The sequence below is a fragment of the Bemisia tabaci genome, chromosome 8 (genome assembly GCF_918797505.1).
Source record: "Bemisia tabaci chromosome 8, PGI_BMITA_v3".
Lineage (NCBI taxonomy): Eukaryota > Metazoa > Arthropoda > Insecta > Hemiptera > Aleyrodidae > Bemisia > Bemisia tabaci.
In genome coordinates, this window is record NC_092800.1 from 23,825,491 (window position 1) to 23,840,325 (window position 14,835).

The window sequence follows — 14,835 nt, forward strand, 5'->3', positions numbered from 1 at the left end:
TCCTCTGCTTCCTTCTAGCTTTTTCTTCTGCTTCTCGTTTCGCTTTTTCTTCTGCTTCCTTCTTTGCTTTTTCTACTGCTTCTTTCTTTGCTTTTTCTTCTGCATCGCGTTTTGCTTTTTCTTCTGCTTCGCGTTTCGCTTTTTCTTCTGACTCACGTTTCGCTTTTTCTTCTGCTTCCTTCTTTGCTTTTTCTTCTGCGTCACGTTTCGCCTTTTCTGCAGCTTCTTCCTTGGCCTTTTCTGCAGCCTCCTGCTTTGCTTTTTCTTCTGCCTCCCGTTTTGCTTTTTCTTCTGCTTCAAGTTTAGCTTTTTCTTCCGCCTCCCGTTTGGCTTTTTCTTCTGCGTCACGTTTCGCCTTTTCTGCGGCTTCTTTCTTGGCCTTTTCTGCAGCCTCTTGCTTTGCTTTTTCTTCTGCCTCCCGTTTTGTTTTTTCTTCTGCTTCACGTTTAGCTCTTTCTTCTGCTTCACGTTTCGCCTTTTCTGCGGTTTCTTGCTTTGCTCTTTCCTCTACTTCACGTTTAGCATTTTCTTCTGCCTCACGTTTAGCTTTTTGTTCCGCTTCAAGTTTAGCTTTTTCTTCCGCCTCCCGTTTTGCTTTTTCTTCTGCTTCAAGTTTAGCTTTTTCCTCTGCTTCACGTTTCGCCTTTTCTGCGGCTTCTTGCTTTGCTTTTTCTTCTGCTTCACGTTTAGCTCTTTCTTCTGCTTCAAGTTTATCTTTTTCTTCCGCCTCCCGTTTGGCTTTTTCCTCTGCTTCACGTTTCGCTTTTCTGCGGCTTCTTGCTTTGCTCTTTCCTCTACTTCACGTTTAGCATTTTCTTCTGCCTCACGTTTAGCTTTTTCTTCTGCTTCACGTTTAGCTTTTTCTTCTGCTTCACGTTTAGCTTTTCTTCTGCTTCACGTTTAGCTTCTTCTTCTGCTTCACGTTTAGCTTTTTCTTCTGCTTCACGTTTAGCATTTCCTTCTGCTTCACGTTTAGCTTTTTCTTCTGCTTCACGTTTAGCTTTATCTTCTGCTTCAAGTTTAGCTTTTTCTTCCGCCTCCCGTTTGGCTTTTTCCTCTGCTTCACGTTTCGCCTTTTCTGCGGCTTCTTGCTTTGCTCTTTCCTCTACTTCACGTTTAGCATTTTCTTCTGCCTCACGTTTAGCTTTTTCTTCTGCTTCACGTTTAGCTTTTTCTTCTGCTTCACGTTTAGCTTTTTCTTCTGCTTCACGTTTAGCTTTTTCTTCTGCTTCACGTTTAGCTTTTTCTTCTGCTTCACGTTTAGCATTTCCTTCTGCTTCACGTTTAGCTTTTTCTTCTGCTTCACGTTTAGCTTTTTCTTCTGCTTCACGTTTAGCTTTATCTTCTGCTTCAAGTTTCGCCTTTTCTGCGGCTTCTTTCTTGGCCTTATCTGCAGCTTCTTGCTTTGCTTTTTCTTCTGCCTCCCGTTTAGCTTTCTCTTCTGCCTCCCGTTTCGCTTTTTCTTCTGCATCCAGTTTTGCTTTTTCCTCTGCCTCCTGTTTTGCTTTTTCTTCTGCTTCATGTTTCACCTTTTCTGCGGCTTCTTGCTTTGCTTTTTCTTCTGTTTCACGTTTCGCTTTTTCTTCTGCTTCCTTCTTTGCTTTTTCTACTGCTTCCATTTTGGCTTTTTCCTCTGCTTCCTTCTTAGCTTTCTCTTCTGCATTCTTCTTGGCTTTTTCTTCTGCTTCTTCTTTCTTTGTTTTTTCTTCTGCCTCACGTTTCGCTTTTTCTTCTCTTTCACGTTCCGCTTTTTCTTCTACCTCACGTTTCGCTTTTTGTTCTGCTTCCTTCTTTGATTTTTCTTCTGCTTTATGTTTCAGTCTCTCTGTAGCTTCCTTTTTAGCCTTTTCTTCACCTTCCTTTTTGACCTTTTCTTCAGCTTCATGTTTTGATTTTTCTTCTGCTTCACGTTTTGCTTTGTCTTCTGTTTCACGTTGTGCCTTTTCCTCTGCTTCACGTTTTGCTGCTTCTTGTTCCTTATGTGTTGCTTTTTCTTCCTCCGCTTGTTTTGCTTTTTCTGCAGCCTCAGTACTAACTTTTTCCGTGGTTTCTTTTTTAGCCGCCTCCTCTGACTCTTGTTTCGCTTTTTCTTCCGCTTCACGGTTTACTTTATCGCCTTTCACCTCGGTTTCCTGTATTGCTATTGACTCTGCAACATGTTTCTCTTCTGCTTCTGCCTCATGTGTAGCTTTTTCTGAAGCCTCTTTTTTTGCTTTGTCCGCAGCTTCCTTTTTGGCTTTTTCTTGCGCTCCAAGAGCCGCCCTCTCATCCTTTTGGCCTTTTCCTCAGCTTCACGTTTTGCTTTTTCCTCTGTTTCACGATTTTCTTTTTCTTCTGCTTCACGTTTAGCCTTCTCAGTTGCTTCCTTTTTGGTCCTAATCTCAGCTTCTTGCTTTGCTTTTTCTTCTGCTTGCCGTCTTTCTTTTTCTTCTGCTTGCCGTCTTTCTTTTTCTTCAGCTGCACGTTTTTCTTTCTCTGCTGCTTCTTTTTTGGCCTTGTGCGCGGCTTCTAGCTCCGCTTTTTCCTCTGCATATCGTCTGGCATCTGCTTCTGCTTCATGCTTCACTTTCTCTGCGGCCTCTATTTTAGTTTTTTCCGCATCTTGTATCTTTGCTTTTTCTTCTGCTTCACGTTCTGTTTTTTCTCCAATTTCTTTTCGTGTCTTTTGCTCAACCTCAATTTTGGACTCTTCTTCAACGTCTCGTTTTAATTTCATGCCCACTTCCGGCGTAAGTCCTTCTTCAAGTACTTGTTCTGGTACGTTTTTCACCTCTTGTTTTAGTTTATTTTGAGTATCAGACTGTTGTACCAACGGTTGTTTCATTGCCGATGCATTGATTAGCAGTTCTTCCACCAGTGATTCACTTGCAACTTTTGTCTTTTCTTTGAAATTTTGGTTGACCAATAAATCAGAAACTTCTTCAAACTCTATACTTGCAATGGTCTGGAAAGCGTCCGACAAATTTTGCAATAAAAGATTTTCATCGGTAGAGATGCTTCGACGTTTACTTGCACGATTAATGTACGGTGCAATGTCATTTATCTCGGATTTTATTATCTTAAATGGTTCTACAAGAGTTGTTATCTCACTTTCAGTTATTTGCGGTTCCAACATGCATGCTGTCAACTGCTGTCTCAATTCGTCTGCAGTCTGATCTAAGATATCTATGTGTTCAATTAAAGCTGTGCTTATTTTGTCTGCTACTGTGCTATGTTTCACATCGTCTATCTGTTGTAGGAGGACTGTAATGGGCTCTATCAGCTTCTCCAAATTTAAAGCCTTGCTTTCCTCGACGTTGAGGCATTCAAACGCCTGGATATCATGATGAAGAGCGGCTAAATATTCCCGAAAGTTCGAGACTGTGTTTTGCACGGTCTGAGGTTGAAGTGTGTTTAGACAAAGTGCTTGTTCCACAGAAAAAATGTGCTCTTGAATATTTTTAATTGACTCTTTCAAAATTGTAACGGGCATCTCGCTTGGCTTGTCGATTAAGGCTTTCAATTTGTTTTCAGTTACTTTGAGCTTTTCTGAGACAATAGCCAGATTTTTTATATTATCTGTGCATTCATAAAATATATCATTTGTGACATCCTCAGAGGCATGATTCAAAATACCGTAGATTTCGTTATCAATGCTTGAGATACAATCAACCATGTCTTTCACAACAAATTTATTCAAATCTGACGGATTGAAGGAGGCAACATTATTCGCTTGATTTTTCAATAGTTGGACCTCGCCGTCTTCTTTTGATCCCCATTCAATGACGGCTAAATTCAAAATTTTTAAGGGTGTTTTTAGATCTTCCAGTTGCATGAGCTCAAAAGAGTTTCTCTCGAGATTCTCGTTTAACTCATTGACGATTTCTTTCAGATCAGTCACCGCAGCTGAAAGTGACTCACACTGGTGAGCATTGAAGACATTTTCTAGAAGACATACTTGATTTTTCAAACGCAGCAATGGAACATCAAGATTCCCTTTTACAGAATCAGGAGTCAAACTGTTTTCATCCATTTCTGTGTTTTCCTTGAACTGTCTCAGGCTTGTTTCAAAGAGTTCAATTTCATCGATAAATTCGAGAAGGGAATCTTGAACTGGAGACTCATTATCAAAATTTTCAGTACAGTCAATTGCAATGTTTTTACGGAAGTTACGGATAGTGGACAAAACGTCATTCACAGACTCGAGTTGGAGATCAATAGGTATAATGCTGTGTTTCCTTTTGCTCTCCAAACTTGACGGAACTTTAGTTTTTTGTTTAGTTTTACTTTGTTCCTTCGCCTTTTTCTCTGGCTCATTTTGCGAATGTTTTACCGTCTCTTTTTCGTTTTGCTTGCTTTGCTGCGTAGAGGTATCCAGTTTTGGTCCTGTCTGGGTTTCTTGAAGTTTTAAAATGCTGTCATCTTCAGTGGCGTTAATTATAGCAGTAGATGTCTCCTGTTTTGGCTTATGTGACTCAGAAATATCCATTGCCTGTTCAACATCCTGATGAACTACGTCCAACTCCATTTTCTCCCCTCTTTTCTTTATTTCATGCAATGAAAGTGGTTGGGAGTGCTCATTGTGTGACGAAAATTCAACGTCCATCTTTATTTCTTTGTTCGGCTGCTCAAAAACTATCCCTTGACGTGGTAGCTCCATTTTCTCTTCTTCTGGTTCTTCATGTTTACTTACTTGAGCCTCCTTGTCATGGCTTTTAGTCTTATCTGTTTTAGTTTCAGTATTCTCAACCAACCCTTCTACGGCCTTTTTCGGCAAAGGCTCTTCAACTTTAACTTTTTGTTCGACAGTCATTTCTTCGACATCTTTGGTCTTTCTTACTTGAGAATCTTCTGTTTTACCTGTCAAGTTAGTCTCTCTTTCTTTTGGTGCTTTCATTGCAATATCTGCACTATCAATGACCTTTTTCGATACGTCCTCCAATGTGAAAGTGGCAGTTTTTAGACCATGTAACTGCTCGGCTAAATTTTCGATGGGTGAGACATTTTCAGCTAAGACTGATACAAATTCAAGGAGATTCTTCGTTGTGCAGAGGATATCATGATTATCCTTCAGTGTATCGGCGAGTGTGTGTATACTTTTTTCAACTGCTGCTAAAGGGATGTCAGGATGGTACTGGATCTCATCTTGCAGTTGAACGAGATGCTGCTGTAAATTTTTTAAAGTGTCTGTAATAGGGGTGCGATCTACAGCCGCAGGATTTGAACTTATCCTCATCGATTCGTCGAAATTCTGCAAATTCTGGACAAATGTCTCCAAAACGAGGGCTGTTTCACACAACATTACTTGCATGGGTGTTTTAACTCCCTCGGTCGTATGAGTTCCTTGGGTCGTCCTTGCATATTCATCGAATTTTGTGTTAAGTTCTGATGCATTTTGAACAAGATTGCTCAAACTAGGGATGCGCGTCAAATTCTTATTTTCAGTAGACTGGAAAGAGATAACATTACAAACCTTCGTTAAATGAGTCAATAAAACTTGCATTGGTTGAACTATTGACTGCAATGTAAGAATACTGTACTCAATGGATGCTGGCTGATTACCGTACTCAAAGGAAATTTGATCTTGAAATTCTAATATGTGCCTTTGAAGGTCCTGCACGGTCCCACGTAATTCATTCAGTTGATATGAAAAATCCTGAGAGGATATTTTCTGCTCGATGGTTGACAAAGTTTTTTGCAACGTAGCGAAAGGCTCTTCTAAATTGCTAAGTGATTGTGTGCCCAGATTTTGCTCGTCTTGATCATGAATTTGTCGCCCAATAATCTCTAATCCACATTGAATGGCTTCAAGTGGCTCTGACAGAGTTGCAAAGGAATCGCAAATCGCCAAATCCTCAGCAGTTACATTTTGCATCAACGGTAGCGCTTTTATGGATGCGATGACCTTCTGCAAATCACCAACAGTTTGGTGGACTTTTTTCAAACCTATGTTGGGATCTGAAATAGCAGGAGCAGACTGCAGAATGGTTTCCTCGGCTTTTATTATACTCGTGCAAAGATCGGAGAGAGGGTTTTTCAAGACTTTCAATGCATACACTATGTTTCCGGCGTCAATATTTTCATCTGGATGTAGATCGACGATTCTATCATGATAAAATGAAACACACTTCTGGGCTTGGGCTAGAGGTTCAACCAGTTCAATGAGTACTGACTTTTCCCTATCGGGATACAAAAATGAACTGTACTCCTCAAGCTCTATCTGATGCTGCATCACCGATAGTTCCATACGTAACAACTGTAAAGGGGTACTTATATCCTGAGCTAGTTGATATACCTGAGCCCCTGATACCTGATTCAATTTTGATTCATCGGCGAAGGTTTGCTCAAGCTTGTGCAATTCCTCTTGGAAGTGTATCAGAGGCGCTAGTAAAGTTCCAAAATATTTAAGTTTCTTTTGCTTCACGAAGGATGTTTCAGCTGAGGCACATTTATCAATGGTTCTAATACAGTTGATAAGTATTTCAACGGAGTCATCCAAGTTCTTCACCAGAGGCAAGCCTTCTCTCGCAATATCTTCGATTGAAACTTCATCATAATCGATATTATCTAATGCATCCACCAAAGCTTCGATAGGTAAAATCATGTAATCCAATGCTGTAAATGCGGACAGATGTTCGACCAACTTTATGGTCGTGTCTAAATCATTAATTGGATTCGCTAGTCTGTTTAGTAATACTGCACCTTGAGAGACCAACTCTGGACCGTCTAATACTGCGGTGTAAGACTCCAGGACTGCTATACAACCCCTAAGAGCTTTAAGAGGATTGGCTATTAATGCTGTCAATTTTGAAGCAACCTCTTCTGATTCAAAAGGATTTATTTCATTTGATACTACCTCAGAGATGCAATTTAATAAGACACTTTGAAGGTCCCGAAGTGGCTCGATTAAAGGGATAAATTGGTTAAGCATTGCTTCTTCTTTGTCGTAGTTTTCTTTTTTATTTGACAATTCGAGCTGCTTCCCTTGAATCTTTGATAAACAGTTTTGCAGAGTCTCCGCGTGATTAACGAGTTCTTCGAGGATCGGATCAATTTTGTTGGATAGATTCTTAAGAGCTTCGTCTGAATCTGAAAATTCTTTTTCGATTTCTCTAACGGTCAAAGGTATATCTTCATCAAGTTCAGCCTCCATCTGAGATGGGACATTATACCGCACATCTTGCTCAACGACTGTCACTGTGTTTCTCATGGATTCTTCCAAGCTTTGAGCAACAGTTGACAAAGCACTGAACGAAGATAGCTCAGAGACATCATCTTTCAGTGTTGTAACGCTTTGTTCAACACCTCCTCGGACATCACGAATGGATGGTTGGAACGATGTAACGATGCCTAGAAAAGAAAATTCAAAATGAAAAATAAGACCTACCACTTCGCAGAATTACTAAAATATTGTTAAAGAGACCGAAAAGTTTGGCGTTTCAAGAACTGAGCCATCAATAAATATATGACGCATCATTCAAACATGTATATAGAATGTATTTGACTGAATAAAAGTGACTGATAAAGTTTACTGCCGCAAGGCTCTCTGCTTAGGGTGCGGCTTATTTAGATACTAGAAGAGAAATAAGAAAAAATAAAGTAGAAAAAAGACAAAGGAAAAAACAAAGTTGGAAAAGTTCATGCAGCTTTCCGGTTTCCAAAAACGGTTTAAAAAATCCTGTAAAGAATTGACCATTTTTAAAACTCGCACCGACGACTTATTTTGACCAAACTCTGAGTTTTTAACTTTTACCGTTGAACATTTACACTTATATGATCAAACATTGCTTTCCTGTAAGTAACACGCATCGAAGCGAAAAAATTCTTTCGCAAAAAAGTGAAGAGCCTGCAATTTTACATACGATTTACCTTCGAAGTTAAAATTTTTCAAAAAAATCACTGATTGTGAGTAAGCACATTCATCGCACCAGATTTCCCCAAAGGTCGGAAATGAATTCGTGTTTGCTCTCCGATAGAATACGTAAAAAGGTTTCTCCCGTTTAAATTGTCAATTAATACATGTGAAAGGAATGAGGGAAATTTTTAAAAAATATTGTGATTTATTTTTTTTATAAAATTAAATAAAAATTAAACACAAGTGGAGGTGTGCAATGTTTCAATCGGAGCTGAATAGGCTTTTTGGCGTATAACCATCAATATTTGCGAGCATCATTTCGGAAATGCGTTTTTGAGATAATTTCGAAAAGATGTTGACGCCTGGAGAAGATAAGGCGTTCACTTTATGACTGCTGTCGCTGCGCGATAAAAATTCCGGAAGAAAGCGCATTGGATTGCATTTTATGTGTAGCAGTAGAGTCTATGCGCGCCGCGGCGAAAGTTGAGAGAATATGCGGCTTGACGCGCCTTCAATTCCAGCAAGCGGCAATATGGGCGTCACCCGAGGTCGAATAGTTACCTCACAAACGCCTTCCAGACATGATGTCAAATATAGATGGCGACACTCAGAAAAAATCCTATTCATCGCCAATTGCAACGTTGCGCACCTCCGCTCAAGTTCCATTTGTATTTAATTTTTTGTTTTAAAAGCCAAACAACAGTTTTTCTTAGAATTTTCTGCGAATTTTCCTAGATCATTCCAAACATATTCACAGAAAATTTTGAGGCGATGTTCCAGGTCGTTCGCCTGTTTTTTCCCCTAAACAACAAAGAATTAAGCATTGTCCGAGGTTCTGAAACGTTGCAATTAAGATACATATTTTTTTCTGAAATTATGATAACAACTGGAAGAAAATGCTAGTCGAAACTTATGACGCGTGGTCCGAGTTTAGCGGCGCTATATTGCCGTACTAAGGAAAAACGCCGTATCAGCCTTAAGACGTTGCAAGATTTCATTCAATTAAACCCGAACTTAGGGAAATTTTAAATATGCTTCTTCATATTTTTCAAATAGTTTTGTTCGTAATTTGATCTAAAATATCTGAAAATTTAAAGGAAAAATATGAGTAGCTCTCCTTAAAAATATATGTATCGTCCGGGGAAATTTGACAACTCTCAAATGTTCTTATGGCGTTTTTCCGCAGGACGACAATATTATTGCCGCGCCATCTAGCCAGCGCGCCTGCTCGTGTCATCGTCGTAATGTGCCGCGAACTTGTAAGATAATAATTTTAAAATTTATTTTTGAAAAATGCGATTTATGAACTACAAAACCATCGACACGACGGTTCGATTTGTTTGCATATTTTTTGATATTTCCAGACTAAATGTCTGTAAAACATATTTCCAAGCTGCGGCACAAATCGTCGAGACTTTGACGTAAGATCGTATCTCGATTTCCACGTGAGCCACGTTTTACATATGAGTCAATGCTTTCTGGGGCTCATCAGTGGCGTAGCTTGAATGATCGATTATCGATATTGTTCCATTTGAAGCTGTAGTAAAGAGTCGATTATCAAGGTGTTCGCTGCGAACACCTTGATAATCGATCCTTTCCATAGATTTAAATAGCAGATCAATCGACATATCGCAAAGCACGCCACGCCACTGGGGCTCTTGTGGAAATCGAGATACGCCCTTACGTCATGTCAGAGGGACGACGAAATATCTAAAGTTTGAATTGTTTTGCTTAGAGATCCTTCTTCCTACGGCCTACGGGCTGTCACAAATACGAGTATTTCATGTTGATAATTTTTTTTTATTTTCGATATTATTGATTTTAAAGTTAGAACTTACCGGAAAAGGATTCCGTATCGGTCTCCATTACAGCCTGCTTCTGAATGAGAGCTATTTCTCGGTGCAACTCCTGGAGGGGTTGTGCAACGGATTCAAGAATCGATTGGTTCGTCCGCTCAAGTAAAGACTCCTCCGACCCGTCCGTCATCGAATGTTGCTGGAATTGCTGCTGTTCCACGAATGTCAAACTCCTTTCAAACTCACGGATAGGCTGTGCTAGAGTTTCCAGAATGGCAATTCCTGTCTTGCCGGCAGAGTATTCACCGGTTGCGCAATCTTCATTGATCTTCTGCTCCACCAGTTCCAATCCACGTTGAATTTCCGTTATGGGTTGCACTAAAGATTCCAGAATCGTGAGGCTCTCTTGGGCAGAGTATGGTTCATCACTTGATTCTGCCCGAACCTGTGATTCCACGGCCGCTAATCCTCTTTGAATTTCCTGCAATGACTGAGTGAGTGATTCTAAAACGGATGGATTTTGATCGAAGGTTGTATCAGTTTGATCATGAGTGTCCTCATACACGGATCGCTCTTGACTAATAATACTCTCCACGTCGGAGGTTGTCTCGTGGCCCAAGCTTTCTAGAGATTTTTTATGCGCCTCCGGCGAGAAAGCATCGGAAGACGAAATGTATTCAGTATCACAAGGTGGAGGAGGCTCGTTATTCTTTTCTACAGTTTGACCTTCGTCTCCCTGACTTAGGGCCTCAACTGCTTGCACGAAAACTTCCTTTTCAGATGAGAGTAATTCCTTCCTCTCAGACGATTTACTTCTCTCTTTCTGTTTTTCATACTCCTCGAGGGAATCGTCTTCCTTGCTGGAAGACTTGGACAATCTTTGAGATCCTCTCCGTTTCTTCCGTTTTGATTTGGATCCTGTTTCTCTATCGGTTGAGGTGGAGTCACCGCTGCCATCTTTGGACAATCTTTTCTTGAGGGAAACCTCAGGCTTAGAATCGGATTTCTGCGGGTCTTTCTGAAAGGAAGTATCCGATGAGATATCTGAACTGTCGGATTTCCTCAAAGACTTGCGCTTTTCAAATTCTTGCAGGGAGTCATCGTCGTTCTCTGTGTCGTAGGATTTGGCCCGTTTGAGCGGTTGTTTGTCAACGGACTTTTCACGTGGCTCAGCCACTTTCTGATCTTCGAATGATATGGTTTTCTTCACCTTTTTCCTCTGTCTCTCTTCGTCTGCGCTGGAGGCATCAGAGCTTTTCCTGCCTTTATTAGAATCTGAGGAGCTCTTGCGACTTGAGACCTTTTCTTTCGAGTTTCTTCTTCCTTCCTGACTGTCATCCTTCTTACCTTTCATAGGAGAATCCGAATCCAAGTCGGTGACTTTTGACTTTTTCAGAATTGAAGGTAACTCTTGCACATCAACATCCATAGGTTCTGTTGAGGGCTTCATCGCAGAGACCTCAAAAGCTTTCTTCATTGAAAGCTCTTCCTCTACACCATCTTTGTCTTTAATTCTTTTCGATTTATTGTCATGCTCACTACTATCCTCGTCAGATTTAGATCTTTTCCTATCTGATTTGCTGGCAAGGCTACCGATGGCACTTTTATAGCTTTCCATGTCATCAGATAACTGAGTCACAGCATCAGAGAATGAGTCACTAGTTTTATGGGATAAACTCTCACTATTATCGGACCTCTTCCTTGGAGGTTTTTTCGGAGCCAAAGTGACTTTACCATCGGAGTGAGTCACCGTGGAGACGATGCTTGCTTCGCGTTGTCGCTCCGAAAACACGCTGTCGTCGAAGTCTTCCATTGGTCTTTGCGAAAACTCCTCAGCGATCGAAATTTCTTCGAAATCGGCATCAGTTCGGAGATCGTCCTCAGCTGGGCCACAGAAATCGGTGGTGACGTCAATTACGACCGCTTCCATGAGGAGATTTCCGGACGTGGACGTCTCTTTCACGAAACGTAGGGGTGGTAAATCAATGACATTATGCTCTGAAATTAAATTTAAAATAAGAATTAATGAAGCTGCTGTTTGGACAGGTCTTATTATTTTTGGTTGATCTGCAAGATTAAATCATCAAAACACAATTCTATAACCAGCGCAACTGACCCATTCATTATCCTTTCATTTTTCTGTGTATGGACATGATACAAATTGACCTGATTAAAAATTTTAAAACTTGGTTCGGTACCAAACATGTGCGAGTATTTGTCAAGATCTTTCGCCAAACCAATAGTTTGTGCGCATTTAAATGGGTTAAAATTGCCAAAACTGATTTTAAAATTATGATCCAGAGTCATAGGAAAATAAAATACTGTAACACATCCCGGCTCTGTAAAATTGTTCCACGGAAATATTTCATTTGGCAAATCATGGTGTAGTCCCCCCCTCCCTCCATATTAAATTTTATTCATTCAATAATCATTTCCCCCATTTTTTCCAATTTTTTTCTCACTGTCAGAAAATTCATCGGATTTTCACATTGAAAAAAGCTGATGTTGTAGCGTTTTCATGATTTCAAATTATTCACGGCATTCTAGTTGGAGTAATGATTTAATTCTGATTTGCTGCTCTGGTTCTCTGTTTTATACATTTATCCATTTTTTGTTTATTTGCCGGGCATTGAAAGAGTACTTTGAGGTTTTGAGGTGCACTGTATCATTAGCTTGGCGTTTTAAATTTTGAAGACTCAAGAGTCAAAAAACAGTAATCCAAATTTTGAAAAGGGCAAAGATATCCTTAATAAAAGAGTAGCCTTGAGTTAAATTACATGGATATAGGAAATGCAAACCAACCTGAAATATGCTCTGACAGCTCTTCTGCATACATCTCAACTATTTGTAAAGCCTCCTCTTCCGTTAGATCAGGCGTTTCATAGAGAGAAACGGACACTTCTTTGCCGTCAAAAGAGAATGACACCTCTCGGTCATCGGCGGTCAAAGTATGTTCAGTTTCATACATTTGAGAAGTTCGCTCTTCTTGAATTGTGGATAAGGATAAGTCTCGCGTTACGTGTAGATCTGCTGGAGGACGGCTGTCGACAACTTGTGCTCGATCTGAAATTTTAAGCAGAATAAAATGATCATTTTCCCGAAGAAAATGTTTATTTTTCCGAAAAAAAAAGGTTCTGAAAAATGTTCATTTTCCTGAAAAAAAGGTTCTGAAGAATGTTCATTTTCCTGAAAAATTGTTCATTTTGAAATTGAGTTTCTATGACGCCGATGTATTGCAAGGGTAACAAGTTTAAATGGGAGCTGAAAGTAGGTACGCAACTTTATACTCTTTTTTTTGCGAGTTAAATAAAATCTGGGAGTAATCATGACAACAATTGAAAATTACTTGACTAGCTCATTTGTATTTTTGGGACTGAACTTAGGAGAGTAAATCGGTAAAGACAAATGGATCCGTCTAGCTCTTTTCGATCAAACCTGATTTTCTGCAAAAATTTGCGAAGAAGGCTTTCTGCAGCTTTCGCTGTGTTGTGGCATTACATTGCGAGAATATAAGAACATTGACGGTTACTTCATGTAACTTCTTCTAACTTCTTCGGCAAAACTTCTTTTCTGATCGTTGTCCATGTTGCATAAACATGGAAATGAAGGCGCTTTTGCTTGCCTTGACCTAAACAGTCTTTTCAGCATTTTTATAACCTTTTAGAATGTGTCATTACAATAATATTTAATATTTCGTATAACAATTACATTATATGCGATTTTCTTGGTGTTATCCATGTGCTGAATGAAAATTTAACATGTTGAGGAAGGAAGAAATTAGAACACATTTATTTTTCAAAAATCGCGATACTTGCCCTCGAAGCCCAAAAGAGACGCAGAACTTGATACACTGCCCATACAGTTAACAGCTTCACAAGTGTAGGTCCCAAGACAGCACTTTCCATCTTGTCCCGAGATGATACGATGAATATCACCTGGTTGTAAAATTTTTCCATCTTTGTACCATTTTAGCACCGGTTGTGGTACACCGATTACCTAGAGAAAAGGATTTAGCCATTTTGAGAGGTAAATTACAAGCAGAACACCATTTTTGACTCAACACAAGGGAAACCATTTATTCATCTTGCTGATGGCTTAAAAGATCCTTTCCGAACATATTTTCCTTCCATAATGAGAGTAATCCAGGCGGAGTGTGCAAAAATTTCAAAATTATGAGTTGATTAAGGCTGACTTTGCGAGTTTAAACAGTAGAGCCAAACACAGAGCGGAGCGGCCCCGGCGTGCTGCCATGCCAGCGCGGCATGCGCACTGGCGCCTACAAACCTAACAGGGATACTTCACGCATTGCGCAATGCGTGAAGTATCCCTGTTAGGTTTGTAGGCGCCAGTGCGCGTGTCGCGCTGGTCGCCCTCGCCCGGCGCGCTGCACAAAAATCCAAAATTCACAACTATACATTCAAATATTTTTTTTTTGGATGTTTGTCATCTTCATGATATTCCTGACTCACAATGATGGTTCATTTTCAAACTTTTTGCCCAAAACTATATCAAATTTGGGTAGAAAGTGGACGGAAAATCGGGCGAGAATCACTGGCCCATAAGAAATACACGGGCAAAAGGCGTCAACTTCAACTCAATATTTCTCGCTTGAAACGCAAAATGCTCTGGGTGGTTAACATTTTCTTAATCTTCAGACATCCAACTTCAATCCTACCGAAAAGATTTTTCGACTTTTTGCGACTATCAGAGATATTTAAAGTTAAAGTTTGGGTGTTTGGCGTTGCTTTTACATTGTTAACATAGGGCTGATTAGAGGTTGCCAACTCCGGATGGACTTCTCACGGGAAATACGGAAAAATATCCCGAGATAATAACATTTTCTTATCCGTCCGATGTTCTAGTTTGACAGTGCCAAAGGGTTTTCCTTAGTCGGTGCTACTATCTTCATTATTTAAAGTTAAGTGTTTGGTTTTCAACCTATAATGCATCAATTCATGAACCTAGCCATTCAGTTCATTGTTTCTACAAAGCTACATATGCAAGAGTAACCAATCCTGCAATTTGTTGTTTGAATAATAAAGTCCATGGAGGAAAACATCGCTCTCTTACAATGCACATAGTAGTCCCACCACTACTCCAATCGTAGTTACAATGTTACTTTGGTGGTAACAATTAGCTCGGTCCCAGCAGCATTGGAGCATCTTTACCAAGACTGACATAATTGCCATCACAAAAGGACCATTG

The 14,835-nt window shown here is 40.0% G+C and overlaps 1 protein-coding gene across 1 annotated transcript in view; it reads right to left on the reverse strand.

Annotated features, from left to right (window-relative positions):
• LOC109032551 (uncharacterized) overlaps positions 1-14,835 on the reverse strand; it is a 246,731-nt gene that overhangs the window by 168,346 nt on the left and 63,550 nt on the right. Inside the window, 7 exon segments of the mRNA XM_072303839.1 lie at positions 2-748; positions 751-873; positions 876-2,267; positions 2,270-7,329; positions 9,673-11,628; positions 12,433-12,693; positions 13,446-13,626. Coding sequence (XP_072159940.1) covers positions 2-748; positions 751-873; positions 876-2,267; positions 2,270-7,329; positions 9,673-11,628; positions 12,433-12,693; positions 13,446-13,626 — 9,720 coding nt within the window.